Source organism: Hyperolius riggenbachi, chromosome 1 (assembly GCF_040937935.1).
Source record: "Hyperolius riggenbachi isolate aHypRig1 chromosome 1, aHypRig1.pri, whole genome shotgun sequence".
Taxonomy (NCBI): domain Eukaryota; kingdom Metazoa; phylum Chordata; class Amphibia; order Anura; family Hyperoliidae; genus Hyperolius; species Hyperolius riggenbachi.
Window position 1 is genome coordinate 371,288,786 of NC_090646.1, and position 16,863 is coordinate 371,305,648.

A 16,863-nucleotide genomic window follows, 5' to 3' on the forward strand; every position below is an offset into this window, starting at 1 on the left:
CACACTGAATATCAGTGGCTTGCGGTGCGGTAATCCCCGTCTGGAAGCAGCTCAAGCAGGTAGTGACGCTCATTTCCGGTGGCCGAATCGATGACGTGTGCGGAAGTGTATTGCTAAAAAACGCTTTGGCTCATGTGTGTAAAACTTGCGGCAGTCATTTTAAAACAACACGCGTCGTCATAGACTTACAAGACTTCCTGTCCACCCCACGTCGCAGCAGAGGTCGCATGGTAACGTAGGTATGCATAGGTATGCAGCAAAAACATCACTCCTGTCTCATCACGCCGCACCACGTTGGTATGAAAGGCCCCATAGACTTTCATTGGCGTAACAGTGGCCTGCGGAGAAACCAGACCACCATAACTCATCAGTGTGAGAAGACCCAAAGGGAAAACCTGCAAAGCACTCTGTCCTCCTTGTCCACTCTGCAGTAGCTTGGAGAGAGCTCTGTCTCCAATCTGATTTGGATCCAGGTCAGGGTGGTGTGATATATGATATGACTGTGTTTTTCTAATTGTATTTTATTCCTGCATTGTTTGTTTGCTGTGATTAGGCTATGTCTCTGCATTGATTGTAAGTTACTGGAGTCAGGTGGGGCATGTGCCATTGTTCTATTGTCTGTTAGCAGACTGACCTTACTCTTATCATCTGCTAACACTTGATGTATGTTTGTTAAGCTTCATATGCTGGCTGGTAGAGAGAGAGGGGGTCAGTTTTGGTGTGAGACAGCTAGGTGAAAGCTGTATGCTTCTGTATTGATGGAAGTTCTCTGATGTATGGATCAGAATAAAGCGTTGATCATTGGATTCCATGTCTGCTCACTGTTTATGGACAATTCTCATGTCATATCATGACAGGTGGGGTTTTGCACTAGACCACTTAACAAGCCATTAGAAAAGACTTTACAGCCAATGGGAGGAGGGGGCATAACAGGTGGAACAGGAGCTCAGGCAAGCAGGCCAGGAGTGGGGCTAAATAAAGCAGCTGCGGCACTGCACATTTTAAAGTCACCACTGCACTGGCCCTGATTCTTTGAGGAGGCAGCGGCCCAGGGGAGGGGAGTGTGTTGTGGGAGAGATTATCTTAAATAGAATGCCATGGAGATTGATAAAGTAGCAAACATTTTCCTTAAAAAAGCTTTATATATCTAATAGGAGTTTCATTTTTATATGGATTTTATAAGGATGCAGTACATTTTTTTAGATGATGCAGGTCCATTGGAATTGACTTGGACTGTTTGCCCCTTGTTCCGTGGGATGGACCTTGCACATCATCACATTTATCACTGGTGACTCCTAAACATCTGTGCATGAAAAGAAACAGATAGCGTGCATCTTCCATCTTAAGCATACACATTTATTGCCAGTGTTTAACATCAAAATGGATTCTGTGCATAGCATATTCCATGATTGCATATAAAACCTGCAAATATTGAAGATGTGATACCTTGTGATTCCAGGTATAGGCCTGTCCACGATGGAACATGGCGTGACCAAGCGTCCAGGAGGACGCGAAACGGCCGTCGCTAGGCCCACATCTGCCCCACACTCCCACCTCCCATGCTGACAGGCCTATACCTGGAATCACAAGGTATCACATCTTCAATATTTGCAGGTTTTATATGCAATCATGGAATATGCTATGCACAGAATCCATTTTGATGTTGAACACTGGCAATAAATGTGTATGCTTAAGAAGGAAGATGCACGCTATCTGTTTCTTTTCATGCATAGTTCAAGTTTCCTTCCTTCAAATTGTGGAGCGGAGCACACGTCTTGTACAAGCATTTTATATAGCATATAGCCTGTCAGCAATAAATTGACCACTTTGGGCTTACCATACTCGCACAAAAACTGGGAGCAACACACCTCTTAAAGGAGAAATGCCAGCAGATTGCTTTTTCAAAAAATTTTTGTTGTGATTAAGAGGAACCAAGATTGAACTTAATCCCAGTCAGTAGCCGATATTCCCTTTTCTATGTGAAATCTTTATCCTTTCTCAAATAGATCATGGGGGGGGAGCGTCCTATGTGGCTGATATTGTAATGAAACCCTTCCCACAGTGTAATGTCATGACCATGGTCATGACAGTTTCCTTTCTGTGAACCTTGTTGAATTTTGGGAAATATCAGCTGTTTCTACCTGTCAAGCAACCAGTATCTCTCTCTCTCTCTCTCTCTCTCTCTCTCTCTCTCTCTCTCTACAGTATATACAGGATTTTCTCAAAAAATTAGCATACTGTGATAAAGTTCATTATTTTCTGTAATGTACTGATAAACATTAGACTTTCATATATTTTAGATTCAAATACACACAACTGAAGTAGTTCAAGCCTTTAATTGTTTTAAAATTGATGATTTTGGCATACAGCTCATGAAAACCCAAAATTCCTATCTCAAAAAATTAGCATATTTCATCCGACCAATAAAAGAAAAGTGTTTTTAAAACAAAAAAAGTCAACCTTCAAATAATTATGTTCAGTTTTGCGCTCAATACTTGGTCGGGAATCCTTTTGCAGAAATGACTGCTTCAATGCGGCGTGGCATGGAGGCAATCAGCCTGTGGCACTGCTCAGGTGTTATGGAGGCCCAGGATGGTTCGATAGCGGCATTAAGCTCATCCAGAGTGTTGGGTCTTGCGTCTCTCAACTTTCTCTTCACAATATCCCACAGATTCTCTATGGGGTTCAGGTCAGGAGAGTTGGCAGGCCAATTGAGCACAGTAATACCATGGTCAGTAAACCATTTACCAGTGGTTTTGGCACTGTGAGCAGGTGCCAGGTCGTGCTGAAAAATGAAATCTTCATCTCCATAAAGCTTTTCAGCAGATGGAAGCATGAACCCACTTTTGAAACAGAAACAGCGTCAGAAGCGCCTGGCCTGGGCTACAGAGAAGCAGCACTGGACTGTTGCTCAGTGGTCCAAAGTACTTTTTTCGGATGAAAGCAACTTTTACATGTCATTCGGAAATCAAGGTGCCAGAGTCTGGAGGAAGACTGGGGAGAGGGAAATGCCAAAATGCCTGAAGTCCAGTGTCAAGTACCCACAGTCAGTGATGGTCTGGGGTGCCATGTCAGCTGCTGGTGTTGGTCCACTGTGTTTTATCAAGGGCAGGGTCAATGCAGCTAGCTATCAGGAGATTTTAGAGCACTTCATGCTTCCATCTGCTGAAAAGTTTTATGGAGATGAAGATTTCATTTTTCAGCACGACCTGGCACCTGCTCACAGTGCCAAAACCACTGGTAAATGGTTTACTGACCATGGTATTACTGTGCTCAATTGGCCTGCCAACTCTCCTGACCTAAACCCCATAGAGAATCTGTGGGATATTGTGAAGAGAAAGTTGAGAGACGCAAGACCCAACACTCTGGATGAGCTTAATGCCGCTATCGAACCACCCTGTGCCTCCATAACACCTGATTTATCTTCTTTTGGGGCAGTAAATCAAGGTCATTTGGGTTGTTCTTCTGGTCCTAATGTTGAATCTGTATCATCTGGGGTCACTGTTCCCAGCACTCATTCTTCCCATATGTCTGTTGAACCTTTAGGGGGCACAGATGTAGACATATCTTCCAACGATACTGTATAGCATTTTCTGTCTTTTTTATTGCACTGTCTATGGAATTTTTCAAATAAAATTTTGTCAGCCTTTTTCATCTACCTGGTCTGGTCTGCGGATCCTTCTTCACACATTGGACTGGTTTGGCTTCCCAGATCCTGCACCGACCGGTTGGAGGTGAGGGGGGTAGAGCGTATTTGAACTTTTCTACTTTGCATCTGCTTGCCTGTCAGTATGCTCCCCCCCATACGGCTGCCTACTATTGCTTTTTCCACTCTGGACTATGTGCAATAACTTGTTCAAGTTACCACTGTTTTAACTTCACGTGCTTTATCCTGCTACAATATTTTTGTGCAACATGGAACTACGATCTAAAAACAATACTAAAAAGGAGGATTTTAGCCACTCACCTAATCCGGAATCCTTGTTGGCTATGGCGGACAGAGATGTGGCCGAACAACCTGTTCTATCTCCTCCTCTGTCGCCTGGGTGGAACGAGAGATCCAACACAATTTCTTGTCCTGAACTTGGGATCCCACCCAAAGTCGTTCCGACCAGCGGCGAAGATGTGCACACTTCCGCGAGAGTTGCAGCCGAGTCGCCGGCCAGTGGAAGCGCTAGTACTGGAGGGGAACCTTCGGCTTTGCCTGCTGTAGCCGGCAGGACTCCTGGAGGCTGCACTTCCGGTAGTGACGTCATTGGAGAGAACGAGCCGGCGTCTAGCGTCCCAGCGGCACACAGCTCCCCCAGTTCACCTCTCCTTGCGGATCTCACCACGGAGGAGATTTTTCAGCGGGCGAGACTACGCTATGGCATCCATCTGGCTACCAACATGCCATCGCTGGGGCCACAGGACTTGTTTAATGCTACCAACAGGGTGAGTCAACCATACAACTTTCATCATATGCCTGCCACACTACCCATTACATCGCATTTGGGAGCTATTCCCAAACGCTTACAACAGACTGCTGCTCAGGTTAGTGGTGGCTTTGGCTTGCCGGAGACTTCTATGGCTTCTTCACATGTGACTGTCTCCTCTGTTGATACGACCGTTCGGTCTCATCTCCCATCTATTACAGCTAATGCAATGTGTGCAGAAATACCATCTTTGCAACATAACATTCAAGGACTTTACTATGCTCCTATGGCCCCTCCTGCTTTTTCTCAATACAATGTTCTGCCATCCCATTTACCCACTTCGTACAATCCATTGACTAATCTACCCACTGTGTCACATAGTATCTATCCAGGTTTCTATGGACATAATTTATCACTGTCTCAGCATCCTAATTTATCTTCTTTTGGGGCAGTAAATCAAGGTCATTTGGGTTGTTCTTCTGGTCCTAATGTTGAATCTGTATCATCTGGGGTCACTGTTCCCAGCACTCATTCTTCCCATATGTCTGTTGAACCTTTAGGGGGCACAGATGTAGACATATCTTCCAACGATACTGTATAGCATTTTCTGTCTTTTTTATTGCACTGTCTATGGAATTTTTCAAATAAAATTTTGTCAGCCTTTTTCATCTACCTGGTCTGGTCTGCGGATCCTTCTTCACACATTGGACTGGTTTGGCTTCCCAGATCCTGCACCGACCGGTTGGAGGTGAGGGGGGTAGAGCGTATTTGAACTTTTCTACTTTGCATAACACCTGAGCAGTGCCACAGGCTGATTGCCTCCATGCCACGCCGCATTGAAGCAGTCATTTCTGCAAAAGGATTCCCGACCAAGTATTGAGTGCAAAACTGAACATAATTATTTGAAGGTTGACTTTTTTTGTTTTAAAAACACTTTTCTTTTATTGGTCGGATGAAATTTGCTAATTTTTTGAGATAGGAATTTTGGGTTTTCATGAGCTGTATGCCAAAATCATCAATCTTAAAACAATAAAAGGCTTGAACTACTTCAGTTGTGTGTATTTGAATCTAAAATATATGAAAGTCTAATGTTTATCAGTAGATTGCAGAAAATAATGAACTTTATCACAATATGCTAATTTTTTGAGAAGATCCTGTATGTATATATAGTTAGTTTAACCAGATGATGAAAAATGTACTCCTAGGAAAAAATTCAGGAGAAAAAGCGAATTGCATATGGGCCATTGACTCTTAGGTGGAATTTGTCATCCTCTCTTTAAAATAAATTTTCTGCATTTCACAATTGAAAAAAGTACTAAAAGCAGTAGAAAAAAAACGATCAAAAATATTTTGAGTTTTCTCTTGCTTGCTGGGGGTTGAAAGGCATTTTTTTTTGACAAGGTATGAAAATATCAACTCGGAGAAAAAGTTAATTGCATATGGGCTTTAGAGATGGCCCGAACGGTTCGCCGGCGAACCAATTCGCTCAAACATCGCAGGTTCGCGTTCGCGGTGAACCGCAAACTATATGGGAGTTCGACCCGCCCCCTATACTACATCATTAGGCTCAACTTTGACCCTCTACATCACAGTCAGCAGACACAGCTCAGCCAATCAGGCTACACTCCCTCCTGGATACCTGTTCACGGTACCTGTGTGTTTGACAGCTGCACATTTGTAATACCAGTCACTGCATACCTGTTCACTGCACCTGTGTGACCGCACTCAGTGTTATATACCAGTCACTGCATAACTGTTCACTCTACCTGTGTGTGTGACAGCTGCACATTGTATTGATACCAGTCACTGCATACCTGTTCAGTGCACCTGTGTGACAGCACGCAGTGTTATATTATTTACCAGTCACTGCATACCTGTTCACGGTACCTGTGTGCGTGACAGCTGCACATTTGTAATACCAGTCACTGCATACCTGTTCTCTGCACCTGTGTGACTGCACTCAGTGTTATTATTATTATTATTTATTTATAAAGCGCCAACATATTCCGTGGCGCTGTACAATGTAAGAAAACAAACAAGGGATACATAATGATACAGACAATGATATACATCAGATATGAACACTGATACAAAATACAGCACTGCTGATTACAATTGCAAATTTAAATACAGCACTGCTGATTACAATTGCAAATTTAACATGATGACTAAAATGTAGAGTGCAAGCAATTAAATTAATAACATTCCATGACACAAAAGGGTGAGAGCCCTGCCCTTGAGTGTTATATACCAGTCACTGCATAACTGTTCACTCTACCTGTGTGTGTGACAGCTGCACATTGTATTGATACCAGTTACTGCATACCTGTTCAGTGCACCTGCGTGACAGCACGCAGTGTTATATTATATACCAGTCACTGCATACCTGTTCACGGTACCTGTGTGTGTGACAGCTGCACATTTGTAACACCAGTCACTGCATACCTGTTCACTGCACCTGTGTGACCGCACTCAGTGTTATATTATATACCAGTCACTGCATACCATAAACAAAGAGCAAGCTACCCTCCTTCTCCTCTTCCTCCTTCAGGTGCATTATCTTCAGCCGCTTTCTCCCTTGCACCTTCACAGCCACCCTCCTCCACTCCACCTCTCACCTTGAGCGGTTCCTGCTCCACTGCCCACAGCAGCAGCCAGGTGTCAGTGAGGGAAATCTTTGAGTGGAAGAAGCCAATGTCTGCCAGTCACCCCCTTGCCCGGCATCTCACAGCTGGCTTGGCAGAACTGTTAGCTCGCCAGCTGTTACCATACCAGCTGGTGGACTCTGAGGCCCTCCAGAAATTTGTGTTGATTGGGACACCGCAGTGGAAGATACCAGGCTGCAATTATTTCTCAAAAAAGGTGATACCCAAACTGTACCATGAAGTTGAAAGGCAAGTAGTGTCATCTCTGGTATACAACGTTGGGTCAAGGGTCCATCTGACCACGGATGCCTGGTCTGCAAAGCACGGTCAGGGCAGGTACATTACTTACACAGCCTATTTGGTCAACCTGGTGACTGCTGCCAAGCAGGGAGTACGTGGCTGTGCAGCGGACCTAGTTGTGACACCTCCACGGCTTGCAGGCAGGCATGTTGCCAACTCCCCTCCTTCTCCTCCTGCTACATCCTCTTCGCTGTCGTCCTCCTCAGCTGAGTGGCAGTGCTATACTACTGATGCTGCGATCTCCTCTCCAGCTACACAGCCCCAGCTCCCCAGGGCCTATGCTGCATGCCAGGTATGACAGTGTCACTCCATCTTAGACCTGTCTTACCTCAAAGCGGAGAGTCACACTGGAGCAGCTCTCCTGGCTGCTCTTAACAAACAGATGGATCAGTGGCTGACCCCGCACCAACTGGAGATCGGCAACATGGTGTGTGACAACGGCAGCAATCTCATTTCAGCTTTGAATTTGGGAAAGTTGACACATGTACCCGGCATGGCACATGTGCTGAATCTAATAATTCAGAGATTTGTGTGTAAGTACCCAGGCTTACAGGACGTCCTGAAGCAGTCCAGGAAGGTGTGTGGGCATTTCATGCGGTCCTACACGGCCATGGCACGCTTGGCCGATATTCAGCGGAGAAACAACTTTCTGGTGAGGTACTTGATTTGCGATAGCCTGACTCACTGGAATTCAACGCTCCTGATGTTTAACCGCCTGCTACAACAGGAGAAAGCGTCAACCAGTATCTCTACAACTACAGTAAAAGGATATGCTCTGGAGAGATGGGGTTGTTCTGGCCAAAGTACTGGACACTCATGCAAAATGCCTGCAGGCTCATGCGGCCGTTTGAGGAGGTGACAAACATGGTGAGTCGCAGTGAAGGCGCCATCGGCGACTTGATCCCATAGGCTTTCTTCCTGGAGCGTGCCGTGCGTAGAGTGGTGGATCAAGCTTTTGAGGAGCGTGAACAGGAACAGGAGGAAGAGTTGTGAGTTGTGGGATCAATTACCAGCAGAACCAGATGTTTCCTCAACACCTGCGGCAGTACAGAGGAGGGGGGAGGAGGAGGAAGAGTCGTGTGGGGAAGAGGAGTCAGATGAGGAAGGTGTTTTTTTGGTTTATTTAGGAGGAGGCGGAAGAACAACTGCAGCAGGCGTCGCAGGGGCTTGTGCTGCTCAACTTTCCCGTGGTATTGTTCGTGGCTGGGGGAGGAGGAGAACTTACCTGACATCACTGAGGAAGAGCAAGAGGAGATGGATAGTACGTCTGCATCCAAATTTGTGCAGATGGCGGCTTTCATGCTTTCCAGCCTGTTGAGAGACCCCCGTATAAAAAATAAAAAAACTCAAGGGGAATGACCTGTACTGGGTGGCAATGCTACTAGACCCTCGGTATAAGCACAAAGTGGCGGAGATGTTACCAACTCACCAGAAGGCAGAAAGGATGCAGCACTTTACAGTGCGTTTAAGGGTGATGTCACAGCACAATGGAATAAAGATGCCACTGCCAGCAATCCTTCCCCCATGTCCACGCAGGCAAGGACAGGACGCTCCAACGATCTCATGGTGATGTCAGACATGCGGACATTCTTTAGTCCAACGCCTCGTCTTAGCCCTTCCAGATCCACCCTCCACCAACGCCTCGACCGGCAGGTAGCCGACTACCTGGCCTTAACTGCGGATGTAGATAACAGTGATGAACCCCTGGACTACTGGGTGCACAAGCTTGACCTGTGGCCGGAGCTGTCACAATTTGCTATCCAACTTCTGTCTTGCTCTGCCTCAAGCGTCCTGTCAGAAAGGACCTACAGCAAAGCTGGAGGCATTGTCAGTGAGAAGAGAAGTCAAAAAAGTGTTCAGTACCTCACCTTTATCAAAATGAATGAGGCATGGATCCCGGAGGGCTGCTGCCCGCCCGAAGACTTAGTCAGTCCCCACACACAGCATCTCTGCCTGCATGCCATGTGACTGCCTGCCCCAAGACTAAGTCGGTCCTCGCACAGCATCTCTGCCTGCAGGCCGCTTGACTGCCTTCTCCGCCACCACCAACAGGGTCCAGGACTCCAGGCGGATTCCTGAATTATTAAGGCCGCTGCTAGCAGTGGCCGCTAACAAAGCCAATAACAATTATTTTCTGGTGTGTGTACATGCCTGCCTAATTTTTCTGGCTGCACTGTAGCTGCAACAACAAAACAAAAGGCATATACATGTGTCAATTCCCCTTCGTGATCGTTACCGCAGCAGTGAAGGGGCTTGCGTACTTGCCGCGGTGAAGGGGCTTGCGTATCACAATGAAGCAATGACCGGCGGCTAAATGAGTGTGTCGGGGGGGGGGGGGGCACACCCAAGATAATAGGGTATTTGCTTCATTGTGGACAGACCAAATTCGATCAGCTGGACAGTCACTGTTGTTCTGTCATTGAGCTACCTCTGCCCGGCGGCCATATGGGCTTGAAAACCGCTATCGTCTGCACTCTCGCCATGGTGCGCACCAGTTCAGCATGGCCGTCACTACACAAACAGCTGTTTGCGGTGCGTTACACAGTGAGTTTGGTCTGTCAGTGTGAAGCAGTACACTAATTACACTACCTGATTGATGTATACACATGCAATATGTTTTAAAGCATTTTAGGTTTCCAATTTAGCATGCAATGTGATTTCTGCCCTTAAAACGCTGCTGTGCGTCGAATCTGGATTTTTCCCCGGGACTTTGGCGTGTGTCCCACTCCGCCATGCCCCCCTCCAGGTGTTAGACCCCTTGAAACATCCTTTCCATCACTTTTGTGGCCAGCATAAATGTTTGTAATTTTCAAAGTTCGCCTCCCCATTGAAGTCTATTGCGGTTCGCGAAGTTCGCGCGAACCCGAAATTTTGCGGAAGTTCACGTTCGAGGTTTGTGAACCTAAAATCGGAGGTTCGTGCCATCTCTAATGGGCTTTAGGGATTAATACTTCTTTAGCATTTTTTATCGTGCTAATTTATATTTGTTTTTATTGATTGTGTAGCATACAATTTATTGTGTATTCAAAAGTCATAATTTTGAAGATGTAATACTTATTTTTAGGAAAGCCTTGGATTCCCAAAATTCAGCCGGTGGATCCAGTTTTAGAAAGTGTCACTTTGGAGCCAGAACTGGAAGAAGCTTTGGCCAATGCCTCTGATGCTGAACTTTGTGACATTGCAGGTGTGTTTATATGAATATTGCATGTAAGTGTATCAAGTATAAATTGGATTTCCTGCTGCTGCAAATGTGAAGGACACTTCTTGAATTATGAGTTGTTGATGCTGTTCTATCAGTTCTGAATGACTAACCAAAGCTGCTGGCTGACTGCCATTCTAGCCTGCATAGTGGTGTGGCAGTGTGTGGCAGATATCCTAATCCACTTATTGATGTTACCCAGGGTGGCACTGCTAAGATTCTTTGTGCCTGTTCCACCTTTACAGTGGCACTCTAATGTTGCCATCTTTTTCTCATACATAGACCATTCATACCAACTTGGATTTAATGTAGTAGATTTTTAACGAAAATGTGAATATTAAAAACAAAAAAGATATTGCAGCATAATATAATAACATATTTTCAATTTCATTTTTCTTTGTGAGGGTTTACTTTTTTTGCAGTCACGACTCACCATGAACCTGGAGTAGAATAACAGTGTGTCTGCCAAAATATCAATGGATTTTTAATTTGGTATTCATATCTAATTATGCTTGCAGAAATGTAAATGTTCTGGCTAGAACATTGTGGCATATGGACATCAAGCTGTGTTATATGACATTGTTGCCAGATACCATTCCTCTATAATACTTCTTGCTGCCAGTCATTGGTCAATCAAAATTAGATATGTGTACGCACCTGGTCAGAGCCGAATACTATGGCCAGAGTCAATAATGGATGACATTGTATAGAGTGTATATTTTTTGATGTTCTGACATTTTGCACTGTACCAAGTACTTTATGAATTTTTTCTCTCCTGACAAAAACCCCTTATGGGTTGAAACGTGTAGGTTCACTATGTGCATAAGTGGGTATTTACGATAGGAAAGGTAGTCTGATCATTTTATATGAGGGATCTATATATTTACATCTAGTTACACTCCATGATGCTCTATAGTTATTATTTTAGCTCTATTTATTAAAAGTTAAGTTTTATGTCTTTCCAATAATAGACCTCCTTACAGGGTTCTTTTTGTTTTGCCTTTTTCAGTAAAGACATTTTGATGATCTACCTCAGGAGCACTTTGAGCACTTTGTTAACTTCAGGGTTTAACAGGGCTTTAGGCTAGGTGGTATGAATAACAGTAATATGACATGACAATAATGTAATAGTGTGTGTGTTGTTATTTTCTGTCATGCAGATTTTCAAAGTGACTAAAATCTTTTATTTTTACTTACTTCTGATTTGCCAGTTTTGCCCTTCTGTACATGAACCATCTGTTAAGAAACCTCAGAGGGATTGTAAGACAATGCTTCCAATCCCTTCATGTTTAAGGTCTTTGTTGTTATGTACATTTCCAAAAATAAGATGGTGATGCTGTTTCCTAGCTTTTGTTGCCATGGTGGAAAATATCGGCCTTGCTGAATTTGTGTTTTGTACTTTCATGTAGAGCTTAAGTCATCTACTTGTTGTTCTGTCTTTTTCTAGCAGTATGGGGCTTTTATATAATAACTAAGCAATGCACATACTATTAATAAACAAGGGATCTACAGTGTATTTTACCATTATTTATCAACAGTATGTGCAGTGCTTAATTATTAAACAGAGATTCTACTATACGTGACAAGGAAGTTGATAGTCATGATTTCAAAATATCTTTACGTCTCTGTTTACTCCTTCCCAATTATTCAAGTCAGTTCAATGTTGCCTTGTCCTTTCACTTAAAGTACACCGAAAGGCTGCCATATTTATTTCCTTTTAAACAATACCGGTTGCCCGGCATCCTGCTGATCTTTCATTCTTTAGTAGTGTCTGAATCACACACTTGAAACAAACATGCATCAAATCCAGTCAAACTCCAGCCAGTTTTTAACCAGTAGCCAACTACTAGTGGTTTTAAAAGGTCTAATTTAACCCGCTTGATGGACCAATGGACATTATAAAATGTAAATTGCCGTTTGTACCGGTCGGGACTCAGAGATCCGCGATTGGTGATCAAGTGTTTCCTGAGCTAATGAAAGTACCTGTAAAGAAAGATCATCAACAATATTTTGAAAGCGCTATTGTGGTGATACTAATCCAAATGTAAACATAAAATAAATAAAAACAGTTATTAAAACCTCAAATAAAAACAACTTTCCACTGTTCATTCCACTAAGTATGTTTTTAGAACAATGTCCTTTATCACAGGTGCGCTTCCATGTCAGCCGCGGCAGACTGTTAACAAAATTTTCCAGTATACAAGATAGCGCTCAGCTGTGTCCTGATTCCACCACCATACACCCCGTGTGGGATTGAACTCACCCAGCAAGTTTGACCACTGTCAGACTGGTCAATGAGCGCCCAGCAATGTGTGACTCCAGCACTTTAGGGTTGCCAACTCCTCTTAAAACACGGTATCCTGAATGATGTATGTTGGTTGATGTGTACCTCATATGAAGAAAAAAGCTTCCATAGCGTAATTCAGTTAAAAAATGTTAAATTTTATTATAAAGTTACACTCACAGTCTCGTTGCGGATAATTAGGCACAGAGTTTGAAACGGGCTCTCCCCCGTTGCCTCCCGGGTAGGCTAGAAGGTGTAGTCCCGCTCTCGGAGCTGCTACCACATCACCGTGATTTCCTGGACGTCCGGCAAGCTCCACCCTACGCGTTTCGTCACTGCGAGTGACTCATCTGGGGCCTTTTACGCTATGGAAGCTTTTTTCTTCATATGAGGGTGAGTTCAATCCCACACGGGGTGTATGGTGGTGGAATCAGGACACAGCTGAGCGCTATCTTGTATACTGGAAAGAAAGATCATGGCTTCAATGAGAAGCCAATGATCTTTCCTGCAACAACACTGTTCTGTGTGCTTTGAACTCTGTTCATACAATAGAATAGAATAGAATAGAATAGAATAGTGTGTGTAGGGACATCTAGTGTTAGGGACAGCTAGTAGTGGTCTAGTGGTAAAAAACAAATACATAAAAATACACATTTTACACTACATTTTACAAAAATGTACCTTTATTTCAAAATAATATATTGTCACCATACATTGTACTAGGGACATAATTTAAACGTTGTAATAACATGGAAAAATTAGCAAATAAAAAGTTTGGGTTTTATTTACCGTAGCATTGTTTATTTTAACACTATACGAGATTGAATTGAAGAAATACTGTATCTTTTTCAATTTTTTCCCACGTTTTCCCTTTAGAATTAATAGAAAATAAAGTAATTACTGAAAACAAATATCACCCCAAAAAAGCCTAATTTGTGGCAAAATAAACAAGGTATAGATCATTTTGGTGTGATAAGTAGTGATAACATTCTTGGCGAATGAAAATGAGGAGCACTGACAGCAGAAAATGCTTGGTGGTGAAGTGGTTAAAGAGGAACTTTACTGTATATAACTTTGCTAAAATTGCTTACTTTTTACAATATTTCTTTCAAAATCATTTAGTCAGGGTTTGTCCACTGTAAAACATTTACATGATTTCCATGATTTTGATTCTTACATTTAACCCAGGAGGAAAAATATTTACTGCTGGCAAGGTAACTGCGGAATGGGAGGCACTGGGAGGAGAAAGAATACTTCATGACATCATAGCCTAGGCTAAACATAACTAGGAGGTTGGGGAAACTACTAATTGACATAAGAGAGGTTTCTGATGCTGAAACTAAGATAATTCATGTAAAATTGGGTATCCTAAATAATGTATTTATCTCTCCTATGTTTCAAGCTATAGATTTTCCTCAGCCGAAATAATCAGAAATTATGTAGAGAGGGTATGGCTGAATGGATCACTCTTGCCTGATATCTGTTATTCTGTTGGAACACTTGCCATGGTTTGCATGCCCCACCACCCCCCATGTAGCACTCACATACAGATTAGGTGCAGACAGGTATCAAAGCCCCTAAAATTATGTTTTAACTCCTTTCAAAACTATCCAAAACAAAAATAAAAATGTTTCCTGGACTTAGACATTATAGAGATCCTGCAATTATTGTGATCCTGTATTATAGTAAGTTAGATTTGTAAAGCAGAGAGGTACATGGCAAATGTTTCAAAACATTAGTGGCTTTGTACACCACAATAACTATTAGGTTTTACTCAAACAAGTTTACTCTAAAGCAAACATTAAATGTTATAAAAAATATAAGATGGCTTTATATTGAGGCTCCATTCATCACTCACCTCATTGAAACTTCCACACATCTGCTGCAGGTCACAACTTCCATATGCCACCTGTAAATGTGGTGGGTGACGTTGGATCTGGTAATAGGTACTACCATTTTATCCTCTTGCCCTCATTGATGATCACCTTGATTTTTTTTAACCACTTCATTCCACAGGCTGTTTTACCCTTCCTGCCAAGAGCCATTTTCACCTTTTAGTGTTCCTTCTATTCATTTGGCCTTAACTTTATCACTGCTCATCACACCTAAATGAGCTATATCTTGTTTTTTATGCCACAAATTAGGCTTTTTGTTTGTGATACTAGTTTTTCGGTTAGTACTTTAATTCCTATGCATTTTAAAGGGAAAACAAATGAAAAAAATACACATTTCTAGAATTTCATCCCCTATAGTTTAAAATAAACAATGCTGCTGTAGATAAAACCTACACATTTTATTTGCCCATTTGTCCTGGCTATCAAAACATTTAAACTAGATGGTGTAGTTTCCTGAAGAAACCACATGATGTTGGTTATGTGTCTGATTGGCTGTATGTGGCTCCGCCCACCTTGCCAAATTTTAACCCCAGTCACCCAGTGACCCACTGTGCCAAGTCTGGGAACACTGGCTTTAATACAGTGAGAATTACAGCTGTTTACATTTTCTCATTGAAGTCAATAGGGAAAAAATCCCTAAGGTAACTATTTATGTATTTTTTTTAAATGCTGTCACTTTGGCTTTTTTTTTTTACAAGTGTTTTATCTTGGTAACTATGGAGGAGGGAAGGGGCAGAGGGGGTTAACTATAGGGGATGTATTTTGTAATGTATTTTTATTTTATTTTTACTTTTTGTCCACTAGATGGTGCTACACATTATCTTGTATTCACAGGAAGTGTTTGTGAATTATGTAATTTTTAAACTTTCATTTTAATGAATGGACATGGCTTTGGCTTTTAGCAGCCATGATCATTCATTCACAGGCACTTTGATTGCTTAGGGAACACAAGTTCCTGTTCACCAATCACAATGAACCGATCTGATCAGAGAGGGATCTATTGCCTGTCCACAGTACACAATGCCGCATGAAATCAATTGGAAATCTTCCTAGGGTTGCTGTGCCCACCTGCCGCACCCCTCCCCCATGTAATATGCCCCCTCCTTGGGCAAACAGGGAGTGTTGCATGCTCACCTGTCCTGCTTCACTACTCCTGGCCTCCTCCTGTGTCCAGCATCTTTTTGAATTACTACCATTGGCGCCTGTACCATATGACACTGCCACATGTAGTGACGTCAGTAAATGCAGTGATGTCACATGGTACCCCTGGTAGCAATGGATACGGTACACAGGAGGAGGTGAAGAGATGTGCTGGGGTGACACGTGTGCCTGCAACACCCACCATGGGCCCTGGGGGTACACATACATGGGGGAGACCGGCTGGGGGTCCATCAGTCATCAGGAAATCAAACACCGTTACCATCAATCCTTTCAACCGAGATTTTTCTAGCATTCCAGATCGATTTGGACAGAAATCAATGGAAAAGATCGGTGAGGTGGTCATGCCACAGCATCAATCTCTGCCACATTAGATAATTAAGATTGAATCAGCAGGATATAGATGCCGAAAATCGAGTGATGTATGGACACCCTAAGTCACTGAGAGGGGCGATTCTTCACCCATAAACCCTGGCACATTGTGTGAAGATGGATCCAGTAGTGTCGTCCTGCTGAGAGGGTGGATAATTTTTATATGAATATATACCTTCACTGTACTTCTATTGGTGAGGAACATAAAGAGCAACTTGGGCACACACATGAAAACATTTGGTAGAAAGCATTATTTGTGTTTCAGTAGCAGGGATGATTAGTATATTATCCTCTGATTCTTTGTCTTCCTCAGCCATTCTTGGGATGCACACTTTGATGAGCAACCAGCAGTATTATGAAGCTCTTGCTAGTAGCAATATTGTCAACAAGGAGGGCCTGAATAGTAAGTATACTCCGCTTTACATGTTGATGTAAAAATACAGCTTGCTTTGCTTTGAAAAATAATTATTTATGTAAGCAGTAGCGATTCTGGGCATGTGCCTAGCGATTTCCTATTTATGCCAAGGGATTTTGGAGCGTTTGGTTGTAATGATTTTGTCGTTCTTGTAAACTTTTTTTTCCTGGAAGTGAACAA

General features: G+C 43.0%; 1 protein-coding gene across 1 annotated transcript in view; it reads left to right on the plus strand.

Moving 5' to 3' along the window:
- TMOD1 (tropomodulin 1) overlaps positions 1–16,863 on the plus strand; it is a 101,550-nt gene that overhangs the window by 46,534 nt on the left and 38,153 nt on the right. Inside the window, exons 4-5 of the mRNA XM_068271337.1 lie at positions 10,425–10,544; positions 16,582–16,671. Of these exons, the coding sequence (XP_068127438.1) occupies positions 10,425–10,544; positions 16,582–16,671 (210 nt within the window). The remainder of the gene's footprint in view (positions 1–10,424; positions 10,545–16,581; positions 16,672–16,863) is intronic.